This window comes from Rhipicephalus microplus, chromosome 3 (assembly GCF_043290135.1).
Source record: "Rhipicephalus microplus isolate Deutch F79 chromosome 3, USDA_Rmic, whole genome shotgun sequence".
In the NCBI taxonomy this organism is placed as follows: domain Eukaryota; kingdom Metazoa; phylum Arthropoda; class Arachnida; order Ixodida; family Ixodidae; genus Rhipicephalus; species Rhipicephalus microplus.
The window spans coordinates 142681798-142698110 of record NC_134702.1 but is presented as its reverse complement, the minus strand read 5'-3'; the positions used below and the strand labels follow the sequence as shown (position 1 = coordinate 142698110).

Genomic DNA, 16313 nt, shown 5'->3' with positions numbered 1-16313 from the left:
AGGGTACTGATGGTCACTTGGCGATCCACTGTAAGGAGTGCGGTTGTGTGCCTTATTTTGATAACACGTGCGTGCTGTATCGAGACAGAGATTTGTTAACCCGTTTGATAGTAGAAGCGGCTGAAATGACACGCGATGATTTTGATTGTGTAAGTGCACCCTCTATCTCGCTCACGCGGAAAGAACTATGTTTTTTGGATGGGGTGATAGACAATAACGGATAGCGATGTACGGGACTGGCACGTGTGTTTTTTGTTGTCTACCATTTTTATCTTTTTTATTCACTTTGCTCTTTTTCTCTTTTCTTCCCCTTTATATACTCTGACGTTTGAAATAAACGTTTAGTTGAAGTTAAGCGCTTGTGTTGTGTGTTCTTTGTTATAGTGGCTGCGCTTCTTAGCAAGATGGATCTTTACCAACTGGCCCGATACAATTGTTTATTAAGTCGCATAAGGGCAAACGCTATTCTAAAACTCTTATGGCACCCGCTTTGCCCGCAACGCCCGCAGTGCTTGCAAATGGTATTCCAAAACTCCCTAACAACACTTTCAGTTTACCGTATCGACCACAGCGGGATGCGTTTTGTTCAACTATAGGCATATCATATGAAAAATCAAACAGCTTCCGAGTGCTTCCTAGCGTCATCGTTTGGTAGCGACCGTGATAACGCCCTCTGACATCCAAGTCAAACCGAATCGTTGGATCCATGGTTTTACGTTCTGTGCCATCTTGCAATCTCACTGCTCTTTCATTCGAAATCTCACGAGAGCGTCACGTAGCTTGCGCTACGTATCGTTATGTTTACGTGGGTCAGTTTTTTTCTTTTCAGGGTGTAGGCACGCATCCGTGGAATAGATGCGCACTGTGTACGGGCACTTCTCTGCCGTAGCCGTACTGCATGCGTAGGCTCATTAAGCAACTCTGGGCTCGTTACGTACGCCCAACTAAAAACTTCTAATATACCTGCCAGATTGTGTACCGCTTGGCACGTATGCTTTAAAGGCAAAACAATCGTGTCATTGCACGCTACATTGAGAGCTGTTCACTCTCAACTGAATTGTGTCGTTCTAAGAAGACTCGGCATACAGCAGAACTACTTATTCGTACTGTCAGAGAGCGGAAATCTAAGAGGTGCAATGTTAAAACTGATTTCAGTGTCAAATGGGAAAACGTGAACTTTACGGCGTCTATCTTTGCGAAACATTGCACGACATACTATATACCACGAAAAATATTAGAATACGCGTACTAAACACACGCTTTTCGTAGATCCTCCTTTGTAAATATAATACTGGAATGAAATAATATCGTCAATACAAGTGATAATGAATTTTATTTCCCATTAATAATGCCCACAACATTTCTGTCAATATCGATGGCTTGTTATCTAGAAGCATTGTGAAGTATAAAATGTGTGATTGTGATGCTTAGAATTTGTGTAATTCAATATTATTGAAATGCTTTCCGCTTCAAAGTACATTGTTTATTGTTGTGTTTTTTTTTCTATGAAGTAGCCGTACCATGTTATGATTCATTTCCAGTTCCCGTTGCACAATGTCTTATGGTAATCTAGGTGAAGTGTAAATAAATAATATTACAATTACAGCATGCTACACCCCCTCATCTTTCTACACATTTTCACGAAGCATTTAGAAAAAACATCATTATGAGAGATTAAGCTGCTGTTGTTTAGGCAAGATCTTCAAGTTGAACATGAAATCAACGTAAGGGACGAAACTTTGTTAAACTATAGAATGCCTTTATAACTGTGATACTTTTCCTTCCAGAGGGTGGCAACAAAGAAGGAAGCAGAACCTACGAAAACGAAAATCGCTCTCGATATCCGCCTAGGAGGAGGATTAGGTAGCTTTAGAGACAGCCTGGGACCCTCGTTAGATGGAAGAAGAGTTCGGACCGTACAAAAAAATAAAGTCCTCGCTGCGGACATTTCGAACTTGTCTGTGAATATTTGGCCCAATATTTTTGCGAGTTTACGGTTTTCGATAAATAATCATAAAGACAGCTTTTTACTGACACTACAAGATTCTACCCCAGAAATGGCGCGAAAATTGCCCAAAAGCTTGCTGGAGGCGCTCGAAATGTTTACAGGTGTTTCACATCATCCTGAAAACACTTTTTTTATTTCTTGTGAGGCGCTGCAGAGTAAAAAAAAAAACAGAGACGGCACAGTGTTGCGCATCACTACGTGTCGTCATTGTTTTTTTCTCTTACCCGGCAGCGCATCACAAGAAGACGCACCAACTAGCCCCCTTTGCCACCTTCTCTTTCTTGTTCTTCGGCAGTGCATTGTGGCTTTAATTTCCCGGATTCAAGCAAAAGAAAACCTTCTTTTATACTTAAAAAAGTCATATTATGTTTTTCTACGGAGTCTTCAGCTTGATCAGAGAAATGGAAAGGGACATTCGATATGTCTGTAACTGGGATAGCTTTATGCGTAGCAAGCTATTGAAAAACTACACATGATCTTTCATCTACGTATTCAGAAAATGCATGTGCGAAAGTGTAACAGAAATCTCCGACTATTAACCGAGGGTCTCGAAACGATAAAAAGAAACTGAATATACGAACAGCGTAACAGACAAGGCCAGAAGAAGGTAACAACACACATCCATGAAACTATCCCACGCAAAACGAAATGGACGGCCACTGTTTTGTAACATAACATTTAGAGTTGACAGTCGGGGAGACACGAACACATGTTGTTGCCGTTCATAAATCACAGATGCCACATCGTGAACTCTGCCATGTCGCAGTCACGCGTCGCTTTCTATTTCGCGAGCAGGCGTGAGCACTAGCAGCTGCGCCGCGTTAATCAGATGCTGTTCATTCGGCAACGTTCAGTCGGCAGCAGCTGCTGCACACTCGGCGAACTGACGATTGGTTGAGTTCACTTCACTGGGTCAATGAGAGTGCGCAATACACCATTTACAGGCAAAAAAAAGGTAGTACGGTAGACATATTACGGAGAGTAAGGATAGTACGGAGAGTAGGGATCCGTACTGTACATATGACACTTGTCTAGAGCAGTGGAGACCGTGGATGTCGGCACTGTTGTTGGCCGACGAACCTACGTCATGTTGTCTACAAGCTTCAGTTCATGATTAAATATAGCACAAGCGCCTAAAACGTGGTATGACCATGTTTAGTACCATTATGGCGTCGGTCTTTGCATAATATTGGAAATAAACGGCAGCTACAATGGTAGGCCTGGTGCTCTAGGCAAGTCTGATTCTGTATGTACGCGTCGCGTCATTGTAGCTTCGAGGTCGTGGCGGCCTTATACAACTCAGGTGACCTTTATCAGTGAAACAGCTCCAATATAACGCGAAACCGATGGAGGTGCGAAGCACCACTCTTTCCCATAGGAGAACGTCAATAGCAATGAGGACAAGGTCCTTTGACACCCATAAGGGCACTCAATTGCAATGAGTGCAATGTCCTCTTATTCCCATAGAGACACGTCAATAACAATGAGTACAGAGTACTCGAATTCCCATAGCAACACGTCAATAGCATTAAGGACAGAGTCCTCTCATTATCGTAGAAACACCTCATTAGCAAAAAGACCATGGTCCTCTCATTGCCACAGGGACACGTCAATAACAATAAGGGCATGGTCCTCTAATTCCCGTAAGAACACATCACTAGCAATGAGAACAAGGTCTTCTCAATTTCACAGGGACACGCCAATAGCAATGAAGACAGGGTCCTCTCATTCCCATAGGGAATGAGAAGAACATAGCAATGAGAAAAAGGCCTTCTCATGCACACAGAGGCACGTCGATAGCAATGAGGACTTAAAATCCTCTCATTCACATAGGGGCACGTTAATAGAAAAAAAGGACAGGGTCCTCTCAGTGATACAGATAGCGCCCATAACAGAAACAATGCTTTTCCTGAGCTGGTGCCGTCTTGCTTGCCACTTGCTTTTTCGTGACGGGCTACGACTAGAGACAGTGGACGGGCTACGGCAATAGGAGATGCCGACCCGAGTGCATAAGCTGATTCGCACCTGAAATGCATAACCAGAGCCGAAACTTCAAGACAAGACGAGCAGCTTGATGAGCTCTCTCGACAGGGTATCAAAACGTTCAGCCCGCCAATGTGTAGCAAACGCCTAAATAAAGAACTCACGTCTGCAAGATACGAAACCACACGCCACACCACAATTAAGTGAAACAAGCGTTAAAAGCTGGACAATTTGGTAATGTGTTCATCTTCGCCGAACTGCGCAACCGCAATCGTCTGTCTCGTTTCGTTCCTTGTTTGGGTCCCGTCTGTTGCGCAGTTTGCCAAAGAAGAACAATAAGGCATAGAGGCTGGGTGTGTATTTTGTGCGATGTGATGATTTAGTTTTCAGCGTATACCCTACCAATTATTCAGTGGCTAGAAGTGGGCTGTTGTTCCCCTCACGTTTTTCTGTATTTACAACGAGAGGCATTGTAGGAGAACTTGTAATCCGCGAGAAACAGCTGCAGCTATTTATTATGAAGGCGCACCTATATTAGGGCGTGACTGGAGTACCTTGCCTATGTTGTTCAATACATGTTTCAAAGTAGTGAAGAGTGCAAGAAATTCCGTAGTGGCATAAAATAGTGCTGACACATGTGATTACTACTGTCCTAATAGCAGCGACATCAGCAGCACTTTTATTCAAAAAAAAAAACAACGCCTCGATGAGTCACTTGAAGTTCTTGTCGAACACCATTTTCATTATCTTGAGCATGTTGAAATTAGGGCAGTTGTCATCCAGTACGCTGACTGCAGTGAGACAGAGGGCGTTGTAATCAGTCAACATATGACGCACCTAAAAAAATGGCAATAATAGGAGGGTCACGTAACGTAGAAGAAGTAAACTGCTAATGTCATTTCCGCGATTTCTCGCGATTGCATTTCAGGTAAATTTGTGACTGATTTAGCTATCCTCGAAAGAGTAGGAAAAATGGCAAATGACCAAAGACGGCGGTTCAATGAGCACTGTGCTTATTGAGGAACATGTGGCATAGAAGTCGTACTCTTCCAAATCATGGGCAATGTTTAACCAGTTGGGCAAAAAGCAATGGTGCGCGAAATTTTGAAATGGTTTGTGTTAAGCTACTTAAATTGTTCGTTTGAAGTGCCCTCACTTACATAGTGTTAATAACTTCATAATTTGAGTTACCGTGCAACAGATTCTGAGATGTGCAAGCCGATTGTTGTGAAATTGGGCCTCTGACATCGTCTCAAATAAGCGAGAATGACGGTGGTACTAGCATGGAGGGGATTACTTGACGTACGTTTTCACATTCACGTTTTCTAAAATTCTCTCCAGGAGCGCTGGCACAAAATTTTATCACATCGAGGATAGCTGCATCCGAAATAGCACTGCGTACAATTATAGAATCCTAAAGGAGAATGTATCAAGAAAAAGAAACGGACATGGGCCGGACGCGTAACACGTAGGAAGGATAGCCGCTTGTCATTAAGAGTAACTGAGTGAATTCCAAGGGAAGGCAAACACACGAAGGGGAGACGGAAAGTTAGGTGGGCCGACGAGATTAAAAGGTTTGCGGGTACAACGTGGCAACGGAAAGCACAAGACCGGGTTGACTGGCGGATCATGGGAGAGGCCTTTGCCCTGCAGTGGGCGTAGTCAGGCTGATGATGATGATGATGACATTTGTTGTGGCTTTACAATAGACAGCATGCGCCTACAGCTTTCCTAGAAGCAGCAAAGTGACAGTGAAAATAATTATCTCTATCTTTTGCCATGTCGTATCTATGACTGTCACATAATCATTTTTGTCGATCACTCAAAAAAGCTGTACTAGTTGCTTCAAAATATGTAAGGAACTTTCTTTTTGGTCAAATAGTTGTTTGAGCAAAAATATTTACTTTCGTGGGACGACTGTTCTAAGCCGTCAAAAATAGTGTAAGACAACAGGGCCTACATTTTCAGAAACGGGCAAATGAATGAGAAGCATTCAAGCAAGAGACAGCTGAAAGTGCTCAGACGCTGGAGGAAATACGTCCATGTCAAAACCCTCCTTTTTTTTTTTCAAATTCGTAGTGCCCGTGCACCATATCCAAGAGAAAGCGCCGGAAACGTTTGGTGTGGCTAAGGCTGGGCAGGAGCAGAGTTACTCTGTATACCTTTAGGTAGCAGAGATGCGCCTTTGATAGAACTCGCCGCTCGCGCTACTTGCCAAGTGCAACCACGAGTGCGAAAAGTAGCCTTTGGAGAGAAAGCCAACTTAGCAACACCGAAGGTGCAAGAGGCCGCCGAACCACCACCACCACTCTACCGCCGTGCCATCTCTGCCTAAGCAGTTCGGCTAAAGTTACTGCATATGCGACTTGGGCAGTGACAGCGGTGTTGCCTGCTAACGGGCCGCCTGACTGCTCGCTCGTCTTTCGTGGGAAGCAAAATATCGCATGACCTGGCTCGGAAACCAGTAGGCCGAGCAGGTGAAGCGCGGAGCCCACGAACCAAGAGAGACTGCATGGTCAGTTGCACTGAAATCGTTAAACGCTACAAGCTGAGAAGGGCCTGCTTTTACCCTGCCCAAACATCACCGAGCTAGCAACAAGCGACGGCAATGCGCCTCTCACCAACTTTTTGCGAGTCTGGTCGCATACCACTACTACTACACTGAGTTATAGTCGACCGGGTGTAAGGTTGTTTTGATGAAAGGGTGGAAGTGAAACACATATTATAGGCTCGGCTCAAGATACCAGAGCGAGATATAACATGCACATAACGGAGAGCACCGGGAGTGAGCACAGACCCGGAAAAGCAGCCCTCCGGCCAGCGTATAGCATGCCGCTGTGACACAAGTACTCACAGCTTCCACCTAGGGGAGGAAGCCAGTCTTTCTGTATCATGCTATATCATGATTAAAGTTGTTTCCTTCTCCTTCTTACCTTTTGGAACATAGTATTATTGGTATCAAAACTGTAGAAGGGAGCACCTGGGACATACATCGAGTTGTCCAATATGTCCTGCTTCGCTCCGGGCAGCCTGCATACCTGTAAAGTTTCTTTGGCGTCAGTGCACTGCCTCTCTTAAAAACGTACAAAAATGCAGTATTTGCACAAACATATATATATATATATATATATATATATATATATATATATATATATATATATATATATATATATATATATATATATATATAGAATAACTTCGCTTGCCGCAAGGTTATAAATATGAAAGTAGATGCGCGTTCACATAACTGTTTATTGTGCCGACGTTTCGACGGGAACCCCGTCTTTTTCAAGACATAATGCCTTGAAAAAGGCGGGGTTCCCGTCGAAACGTCGGCACAATAAACAGTTGTTATGTGAAAGCGCATCTACTTTCATATATATATATATATATATATATATATATATATATATATATATATATATATATATATATATATATATATATATATATATATATATATAGATAGATAGATCTAACAGACAGTAATGCCAAGGAATGTACCGGGGAAGTTATTAGAACCAATGGAATGTAGATAAGAAAAAAGAAAAGTGGATGAAAAAACCAGCCGTGAGCAGGAATCTAACCTACGACCTTCGCATAACGCGTTCGATGCTCTAACTACTGAGCTACCACAGCGGCCTTCCCTCCATCCACTTTTTTTGGGGTTTATATGTGAATTTAGAAGTAGGAGTGACAGTCAGCGCCATCTATAAGCCAAGCGACGAGTGTGAACCACTCTTTTTATGCGCATGTTTGGCGTTACGTAACACGTGAACTTATTACGAGCGGGCAGCTGATTAATAGTCCCTCGTATACAACCTAATGACACCAAGTCTGCCAGTACGAGACCCTCGTTAAATGAAATAAGGGAAAGAAGTGTATGTGGCTTAATATAGTGTATGTGGATCAATATATATATATATATATATATATATATATATATATATATATATATATATATATATATATATATATATATATATATATATATATATATTGATATGTGGGGTTTGACGTCCCAAAACCACCATGTGATTATGAGAGACGCTGTAGTGGAGGGCTCTGGAGATTTTGACCACCAGGGGTTCTTTAACGTGCACCCAAATCTGATTACACGGGCCTACAACATTTCCGCCTCCATCAGAAATGCAGCCGCCGCAGCCGGGATTTGAACCCGTGACCTTTGGGTCAGCAGCCGAGTACCTTAGCCACTAGACCACCATGGCGGGCATATATATATATATATATATATATATATATATATATATATATATATATATATATATATATATATATATATGAAAGTAGGTGCGCTTTCACATAACAACTGTTTATTGTGCCGACGTTTCGACAGGAACCCTGTCTTTTTTCAAGGCATAATACTATTTACATATGTTCCGTGCCTTTTTATATCCTGTCGGGACAGGAGGGGAGGGGTCAATTGGGAGAGAGAGAGAGAGAGAAAAAAAAGAAAAAAGAAGAAACAGCGAAACCGGAGGACAAACATTAAATAAAATATAGAAAATCTAGGAGAAGAAGCAAGACCGACACGGCGTAATTAGAAAAGGGCAGCATTTCAACAGAGTAGGGCAGAGGTAGATGAGGAATGTCATCATTGTCAACAATACCTCCCCCGCACCCACACTTCCCCAAGTGGGCAGGGAGCCGCCGTTTTTGTATTTCACCTTTCCGTGTAGTCGGCTGGCGGCTCGTTCCTCTTTGAAGTGTATGACAAGTTAATGGGGAGGGCTTAAGCGCTTTAAGTGCATGCTGGTGGCGTCGGGAGAAGCGAAAAAGCCGGTGAATGAGGCACTGCCATCGATATTCATTATATGCATTGGCTCCTTGTCAGTGAAGGAACAGAATGTGCGTTAAAAATTGAAGAAAAAAAAACCATTGGGGGGGGGGGGAGGGGGGAGACTGTACGACATCTGAAACAGTCACCACACAGTGTCGGCTCACTTGGGAAGACATGCGCGCATTCACGAAAAAGTTAACGAAACCACCTAGTTGTCAGCTCCTTGTCAGTGAAGGAACAGAATGTGCGTTTCAACTTAAAGAAGAGAAAGAAAAAGAAAAAGAAAAAAAGGGGGGGGGGACAATACGACATCCGGGACCACTTATCTGTGCGTTCCCGCTGTGCTTGATGAGGCAAATCCTTTCTATGTTGTCAGATGCATAGGCTAAAAGCTTTGTTAGCGGGTAATATTATTGTCGTAATGAAACCGGACTGATTAGAGAGAAGCGTTTGCGTCTTTTAGTTGTCGTAACGCAGACAGAGTGCCTGGGTGTTCATTTATTCTGTATTTTATCGTGTTAAATTTGTAGATAAAATAAGATTCCGTTGTTCCCGTTCTCTGATTGTTCGAAATTTGTTTTCTAGTAGAGTAACCCTGATGTCATCAAAGCTGTGGTCTTTTAATGTGCAGTGTTTTGAAAGTGGAAGGCCTGGCAGAGATCGTACAAGATCGTACATGTGCCCGATGGTTGTTGAATCTAATTCTAAACGGAGTGTCTGTCTGGCCCACGTATTGCTTGTTACATACCCCACATTCCAGGAGGTATATGACGTTGTCTGAGTCACAGTCTAGTGCACCTCTTATCCTGTGCTTAAAATCCGGCACAATAAACAGTTGTTATGTGAAAGCGCATCTACTTTCATATTTATAACCTTGCGGCAACCGAAGTTATTCTTCTATATATATATATATATATATATATATATATATATATATATATATATATATATATATATATATATATATATATATACACAAGTTGTAAGTTGATGAGCTATGATGCTCGTATCAATAACAAGGCGATTATATTACCAAGGCGGAATTACTAGCCTTACTGTATAAGTGCACACTATTGCTCTATTAGCGTGTTTATTGTGCGTTATCGGGGGTCAGGAGTTACCGAGTCACCCTCCTTCGGGCGCACCTCTCTTGCCTGATAAGAGAATGTCGGTGCGCTTCTCAAAGGTATGACTATCAACGCTACAAAACTCCGCGCGGAAGCCTTGCTCCGCCTGTCTACTGTAAATTATTTATGAGTTGTGGGAATGTGTTTTTCAGTGAAAGCAATATGATTGGACGAAAAGAAGCCCAGACATTCTTACTAGGGTTATTTCTAAAGAATATGTATACGGTGAGCACATATTGCGCGTGGTCACGCGATATGTATTCCTGGACAAGTAAGCTCCTTGCGTGAAAGGCAGGCTGTTCCTGAAAGTGAGCAATGTGATCTATACTCGTACATTGATCGGTCTGTGTAAATAAATGGCGCATGCTGGTATGAACCTTGTATTTACAGATCGCGCGGCCGCAGCATAACGCGAGTCACCGTTGTTGCCTAAACATTATCAAAGCTTTTCAAAAAGAAAACAAAAACTGTAAGTTGGCGCTTACGGCGACTTGTGAGGGCCTTCAGCATGGTGTTTTGTCTTGTATGTTCCTCGACGTCTTATTGTCATATTACTGAAGTGGCTCTCACTTATCGTCTATCGGTCTCCTCAACAACTAATTTCCCACTTACCTTTTTTTGTTCTCGTACACTCATCAGTAGGTAAAATATGACACGGACAAGCATACGCCGTGCAACGTGTATTTTTTTTAAAGGAAAACCTAATAGAAATGAAGTCTTGATTTAGACTGATATACTGTACTCTGATAACTTTAATGTCACCACTTCCCTATCATAAGTTTAATACTAGATTCGAAAAAAAGGCGCAAAGAAGACAACGGACGCAAAGAGATACACGCTGAGAGGGAGAAACTACCAATAAGAAATCGTCCTTTTGCAAAGTTTAGACACTGTCATCAGTAAAGTACAATTTCACAATCCCGCAAACAACCAGTCTTCCCTCGACACGATGCTTGGTAAGCGAAAAAACGTGTGAAACAAGGTGGAGACGCCGCCTCCCGACTACTGCACCAAATTCCATGACTATAGATTTTGAAAGATTCTACTGGATCCTAGATAGCAATCAATAAAAATGAAGTACATTGTCATATGTGTGTACTATCGACCGAGCATATGAAGCTTCAGAAGATTTATCCAAGCCAGTGTCACGAAAGCACGAAATGTACTTGTGATTTTAAAAATTCGACGTCACGCGTGAAGATTTTTGTGCGAAGTTCAAAAACGAAACTTCAAGCTTAAACTTCTCCCCTAAAAACGAACTGGATCATTATGAAACACTTGACATTAGATTTCTCGGAGTGCAGTTTGTCAATTTAAACCAAGTCATTGTATCTCTTTAGTGACCCTTTAAAGAATACGTCAGATCACTAACTCCGCTAGTAATAGAAGAATTCTGAAATCTCTTGGGCAGAAGCTGAATTGTGAGACAATAGAATGTGATAGTGAGGTCATTAGATGATTATTTCAAAAAAGGTCGGCAAATCGTAGTCATTCTGGGAGTCCATGTTACGCAAAGCATTAGGCGACTGGTGGCCTTCGGCGTAATTTGATTGATTTTGGCCAAGCGTTGCGAAGTCCATGGACATCTTTGTGAATTTCGACTATAAGAAAGGTATAATTTTGACAGGCCCGTAGATAGGAAACGTTTTCCTGTGAGGAGGGCGGGGGTCGAATGCTGAGGGCCTTGAGGGCTCGTGGGACATCCCCACCCCCTGCCTACACGATAGATTGTGGGCCTACTAGGAACGTCTGCTACACCAACGCCCAAAAGGTATCCTATGCAACGACGTCACCACAGTACTCACATCAGAGTTCAGTTTTCAGTTCTATCGAAACTGACCTCACGCCACATGCGGTATTGTGCCCATAAGAAACGGTTTTCGTCGTATTCCTCCGGTATGTGCGATGATTGACCATAGCTTCGCGAGGCATATCAGTTATTATGAAATATTTATACGCTATTACCAAAGCCCATATTGAACACTGTTACCACAGTTACGTTGTCATGATTTGCGGCCAATATAGGGTATTTCTCGTAAGCTGTTTCCAGCACGAGCGTAACTGTAGAATGCATGACTGCCACGCAGAATACCCGGGTTCCTTTCTCCCTCTAACCAGGATTGTCAAACTTTCCATCCCTAGACCGTTTCCCTCATCCAGAGTGCCGCCGATGCCTGCCCCGAATCGTCGTCGATGTAAGCTTTATACCGCGAGTGCATGAATATTTTTGAAATTCTCTCACTGCCTTTTCTGGCTTGATACAAGGCGTCAATCGGCTAGTTCATAGCCGCATCTTATTGGCCGTGGTATAGGCGGGTATGTGCCACACGTGACTTAAAGAAAGGGTTTCGTGATGTATGCGACGTCGATGTCGCGCTATTCCCGTAATGACTTGTTGATTGTGCTCGTTATGCACTATTACCTTCGCAGGCAAATTTTGGTATTAGTGAAGTGAAGAAGACGACCACGATAGCACCCAGATGTAAGCGCATAATGGATAGATAGATAGATATAGATACACAGACAGAGAGACAGACAGACAGACAGACAGACAGACAGATAGACAGACAGACAGACAGATAGATAGATTGATAGATAGATATATAGACAGACAGATAGAAAGAAAGAAAGAAAGGATGGAAGAAAGAAAGAAAGAAATGGTGAAAGTGCCTTAAGTTCACTGAAGAATGATTGGCATTTAAAAGTGTTGCAGGGTTCTTTACAACAGACGTAAAAGGTTGTTTTCGTTCACTGGTTCAAAAACTGCATGAAACACACTGTTTGGTCTCATTTATTCGACAATTCGTTCCTCAAGCCTTATAAATAGAGGCGAAGTATTTCATAAATGACTGCTTTCATTTACATTTGAAACTCACCGCGAACGTCCTCAGCACTCACCTCCGTCTGCTTCACAGATGAAACGAGATCTGCAGGATCTCCGGGGTTGCTGATTTCTCCTTGCGCTGACATGGACTTTAATGCGGACATTGTGAACGCCGCACAGATCTTAGACTTCGCTAGGTCTTTAACAGCTTCTTTTATTGTATTGTTCTGAAAAAAAATAAAAACAAGCCGTCTGACTTAGTAGACGTGCGCATTACGTGACGCAACGCTTTTGGCCGAACAACCCTGGTGTTCTTGTAGTTACGGTGCTCCACAGCTGACTCGAAGGTCCCGGGATCGAATCCCGGCCACCACGGCCGCATATCGATGGTGGCGAAATGCTAGGTACTCGTGTGCCTAAATTTTGGAGCGCATTAAAATGTACACCAGGTAGTCGAAATGTTTGGAGCCCTCAACCATGGCGTCTCTTATAATACTATTGTGATTTTGGACGTAAAGCCTAAGCCCTTTTCATGGCTCGTAAGGCTCGTAGGCTAAGCAATTTAAGGCTCGTAAGTTAGCGCTCAATCAGCAAGTGGCACGAAATCCACTTGTTTACGGAAAACAAAGAAGCCGAGGAAATGAATATCACAGCAATTATAGCTGATACATTTATTACACCCGAATGAACTTGCAGTCGGCGCAGTGCAATACGCGTAGTTGGTTCAAAATTCCATGCGAGAGCCAACAGACAAGCTCATATTGAGTATCCGATATGAGCCTGTCCAGCGGCACCCTGCCTTAGCTACAGGCAGGCTGTATTTTCTAAGCTGAAGCGTTTGAGCATGTTCGTCGTTCTAGAAGGACGCTGTGCCAGAAGAAAATGTCACTTCTTCGACTTGATTTATTTGATTGCCACTATAACATTGCAATTACACACATAATACACCCATGTGGGCTCACACTTTGGGTTTTTTCCCCGGCTCCATTTCAATTTTGCTGCTGAAATATTCCGATACACCTCTACAGTTAGGGTTACTTCTTAGTACCCGATGGCTGAAAGAAGGGTTGGTTTTGTATTTAGCGCTATCAACACGCCTCCAGCTCAACCGTGCCCATGAAGCAAGCCCGTTTTTTCTTGCCCGTCGTGCGGCGCCTAAAGCAGATTTCCGTCACGTTCTATTCATATGCGCTCCGGTTGAAGCAACAACCGAGTGGAAACTAATAAATCTCGAGCAGCAGGAGGATGCAACGTCTAGCTCTCCATCGGCCGCTAACAGGCGAGACTTTAGCATTCGTTGAGAAGCACCAGCAGCCAGCGACTGCAAGCAGCCAAGGGCCAATACTATATTGTAACCACTTAAGGCTCAAACGACGCTATTAGAACACCACCACTGCCACCACGGCAAGAAATAGATGCAGTGCTTTTGTGATTAGCGAACTGCAATAGCGTGTATGCTTCCAGACGAGAGTTTCCGTCTGAAGAAGTGTTAAAAAGTCTTAGCACTCTTAGGCTATCCCAGAAAAGTAACCTCAAATTTAGCTTGAACTAAAAAAAATCATTCGTGAAGCTGACTTTCTTATAATCTTTCTACTGAAGTGCTGTTTGGATAGTGAAGATGACATTTAGCGCGACGCGGCAATGTAGGGAAACAGGAAATCTCTGATGGAAGGTACACTTATGATTCCTCAGACCACAAGCTTAAGTAGCGGGTTATCAAAGTCGAGTTATTTCTGGAACATCGGCTGTCATAGTCACGGCAAAATAATATCTTGGTAACGGAGAGCTCTTGTTCGAGGTCATACTGGGGAACATTTTCCTAAAATTACATGTCTACCAGCTTTCGCAACGTTATACGCACCAGCTGCCGTCGCGTGGTTTCCTAAACTGTTACACAATTAACAATTGCATGGTTGGCCTGGTCTTGTTAACATATTGATCTGTTGGATGCAAAAGAATGAGCTGTAAGATCGCTGATAATTGCTGTGTGTAGCGCACACTGTAAACTGCTCGGGTCCCATTGCCGTCATTTCAAGAGAGCTCTGATGTTCTAGAAAACTTGCCGAGTAGCCAAGTTGTCGATTCTTCTGCGAAGATATACGAGATTGTGCGTGCAGGCCACGAAATATGAATTCACAGAACAAATCCACCCCTCTATACCCAAGTACCCTTGAACCTACTTGTTCCCTAGATCAAGGTACTACGTATGCAAATGTTTGGTGGGTACAGGTGTCGTGTAGTTATATTTGTATAAGCCATTTCAGTATGAAGATCGGCTGGAGTCTTGTGAACAATACTAGGGTTAAAGGTGTTTCTGAATTCTGGCCCTGGTTAACGCAACACCTTCGTACTCACCATGATGCGTAGTGGATTTGCCAAGGTGGCCACTTTCAGCTTGGCGAGGCTCTCCTGCGTCACGCCAGGTGGAACTACAACCATGAACTTGACATATCCCTTGCTGCATCACAAAACATAGCAATGGTTTCGATTGCTCTTTGATGGGGATGTTTAGCGGACATGAAACGTGAAATAAAGAACTAGCGGGTTTTAAAGATCACCGAGTGCTTATACACGGCGGATAACAGTGAATAGACACATGTGCTTAAGGCTGACTGAAGGTTCTACTAACAACCAAAAGTGGCCACCGGAAGCGTCATTTCTTCACTGAAGCAGGCCGTTGCGACTCACCAAATCGTGATCTTGATGACGCAACATGCGATTGGTACCACAGAGTAGCCGAACACATTCCTGGCCAATGGGTGAGAAGTAGACGATGTGAACCACTGCGCAAGAATGTCTTCCTGGGCAAAGAACCTGCTGCAGCATGTTATGAGCGTGCGTGATGATACGCATCGCTGCTGGCGTAATACGTGTCATCACACACGCGTATAACTTGCAAGTTGTCGATGGATTCACCAACACCTCATAGGGGGATCAAAGAGTATTGTAACCGGCAGCAAGAGAGAATAGTGCGGGAGTGCCGAGGAATGTCAACGTTCGCAAAGGTAGAGAGCATTGAAGTACACTGGCAAAGGGCAGCAGAAAGCTTTTACGATTGCGAAGGCAGGCAGATGGAAAGATCAGTGCAACATCCCTCTAGATGTCACTACACTACATGGGCACTCTCATTGACCCTTTGCAAAAAAACGTGTTTTTCGGCTCTAGGTTTGTTCTCCTTGAGAGCGAAGGAGCATCATACTCAACACCAGTGACAGTAGCATTTTAGTTTCACTGGTATAATTCCCAATCAGAACACACTGCAAGAACCTTGCTGGGAGTTTAGGTAAATAAACTTTATATGCATAGCGATTTTGCCTGGGGCTAGGCTGCCACAAATCCATCGTTCGAGAAACATTATTCGAAGTCCTCGGCGATGGTCCTGGCCCGCTGGATGGCACACGCCATAGTCTTCAGTATCCCTGCTGAACTGGGCGTATGATAGAGAGTGTGGTATTGAGAGATATCTTTGATGGTGAGCAAAAGTGCTCGTGGAACGCTAGTGGGTTGTTATGTCTGTTTCCGTTTATGAATCATAATGCAATAGTTGGTTTAGACAACACGGGTGCTTAA

General features: G+C 43.3%; 2 protein-coding genes across 3 annotated transcripts in view; one reads left to right on the top strand and one right to left on the bottom strand.

Annotated features, from left to right (window-relative positions):
* The window catches only part of LOC119170711 (uncharacterized), a 38941-nt gene extending 36980 nt beyond the window's left edge, over positions 1–1961 (top strand). For both annotated transcript variants that reach the window (XM_037421950.2, XM_075890353.1), the window contains exon 5: positions 1788–1961. In XM_037421950.2, coding sequence (XP_037277847.2) covers positions 1788–1867 — 80 coding nt within the window. In that variant the 3' untranslated portion in view covers positions 1868–1961. The remainder of the gene's footprint in view (positions 1–1787) is intronic.
* Positions 1962–4684: 2723 nt separating this feature from the next.
* LOC119159933 (uncharacterized) overlaps positions 4685–16313 on the bottom strand; it is a 29380-nt gene continuing 17751 nt past the window's right edge. The window contains exons 4-7 of the mRNA XM_075888500.1: positions 15099–15201; positions 12818–12970; positions 6925–7029; positions 4685–4828 (exon numbers count right to left, since the gene is read on the bottom strand). Of these exons, the coding sequence (XP_075744615.1) occupies positions 4703–4828; positions 6925–7029; positions 12818–12970; positions 15099–15201 (487 nt within the window). The 3' untranslated portion in view covers positions 4685–4702. The remainder of the gene's footprint in view (positions 4829–6924; positions 7030–12817; positions 12971–15098; positions 15202–16313) is intronic.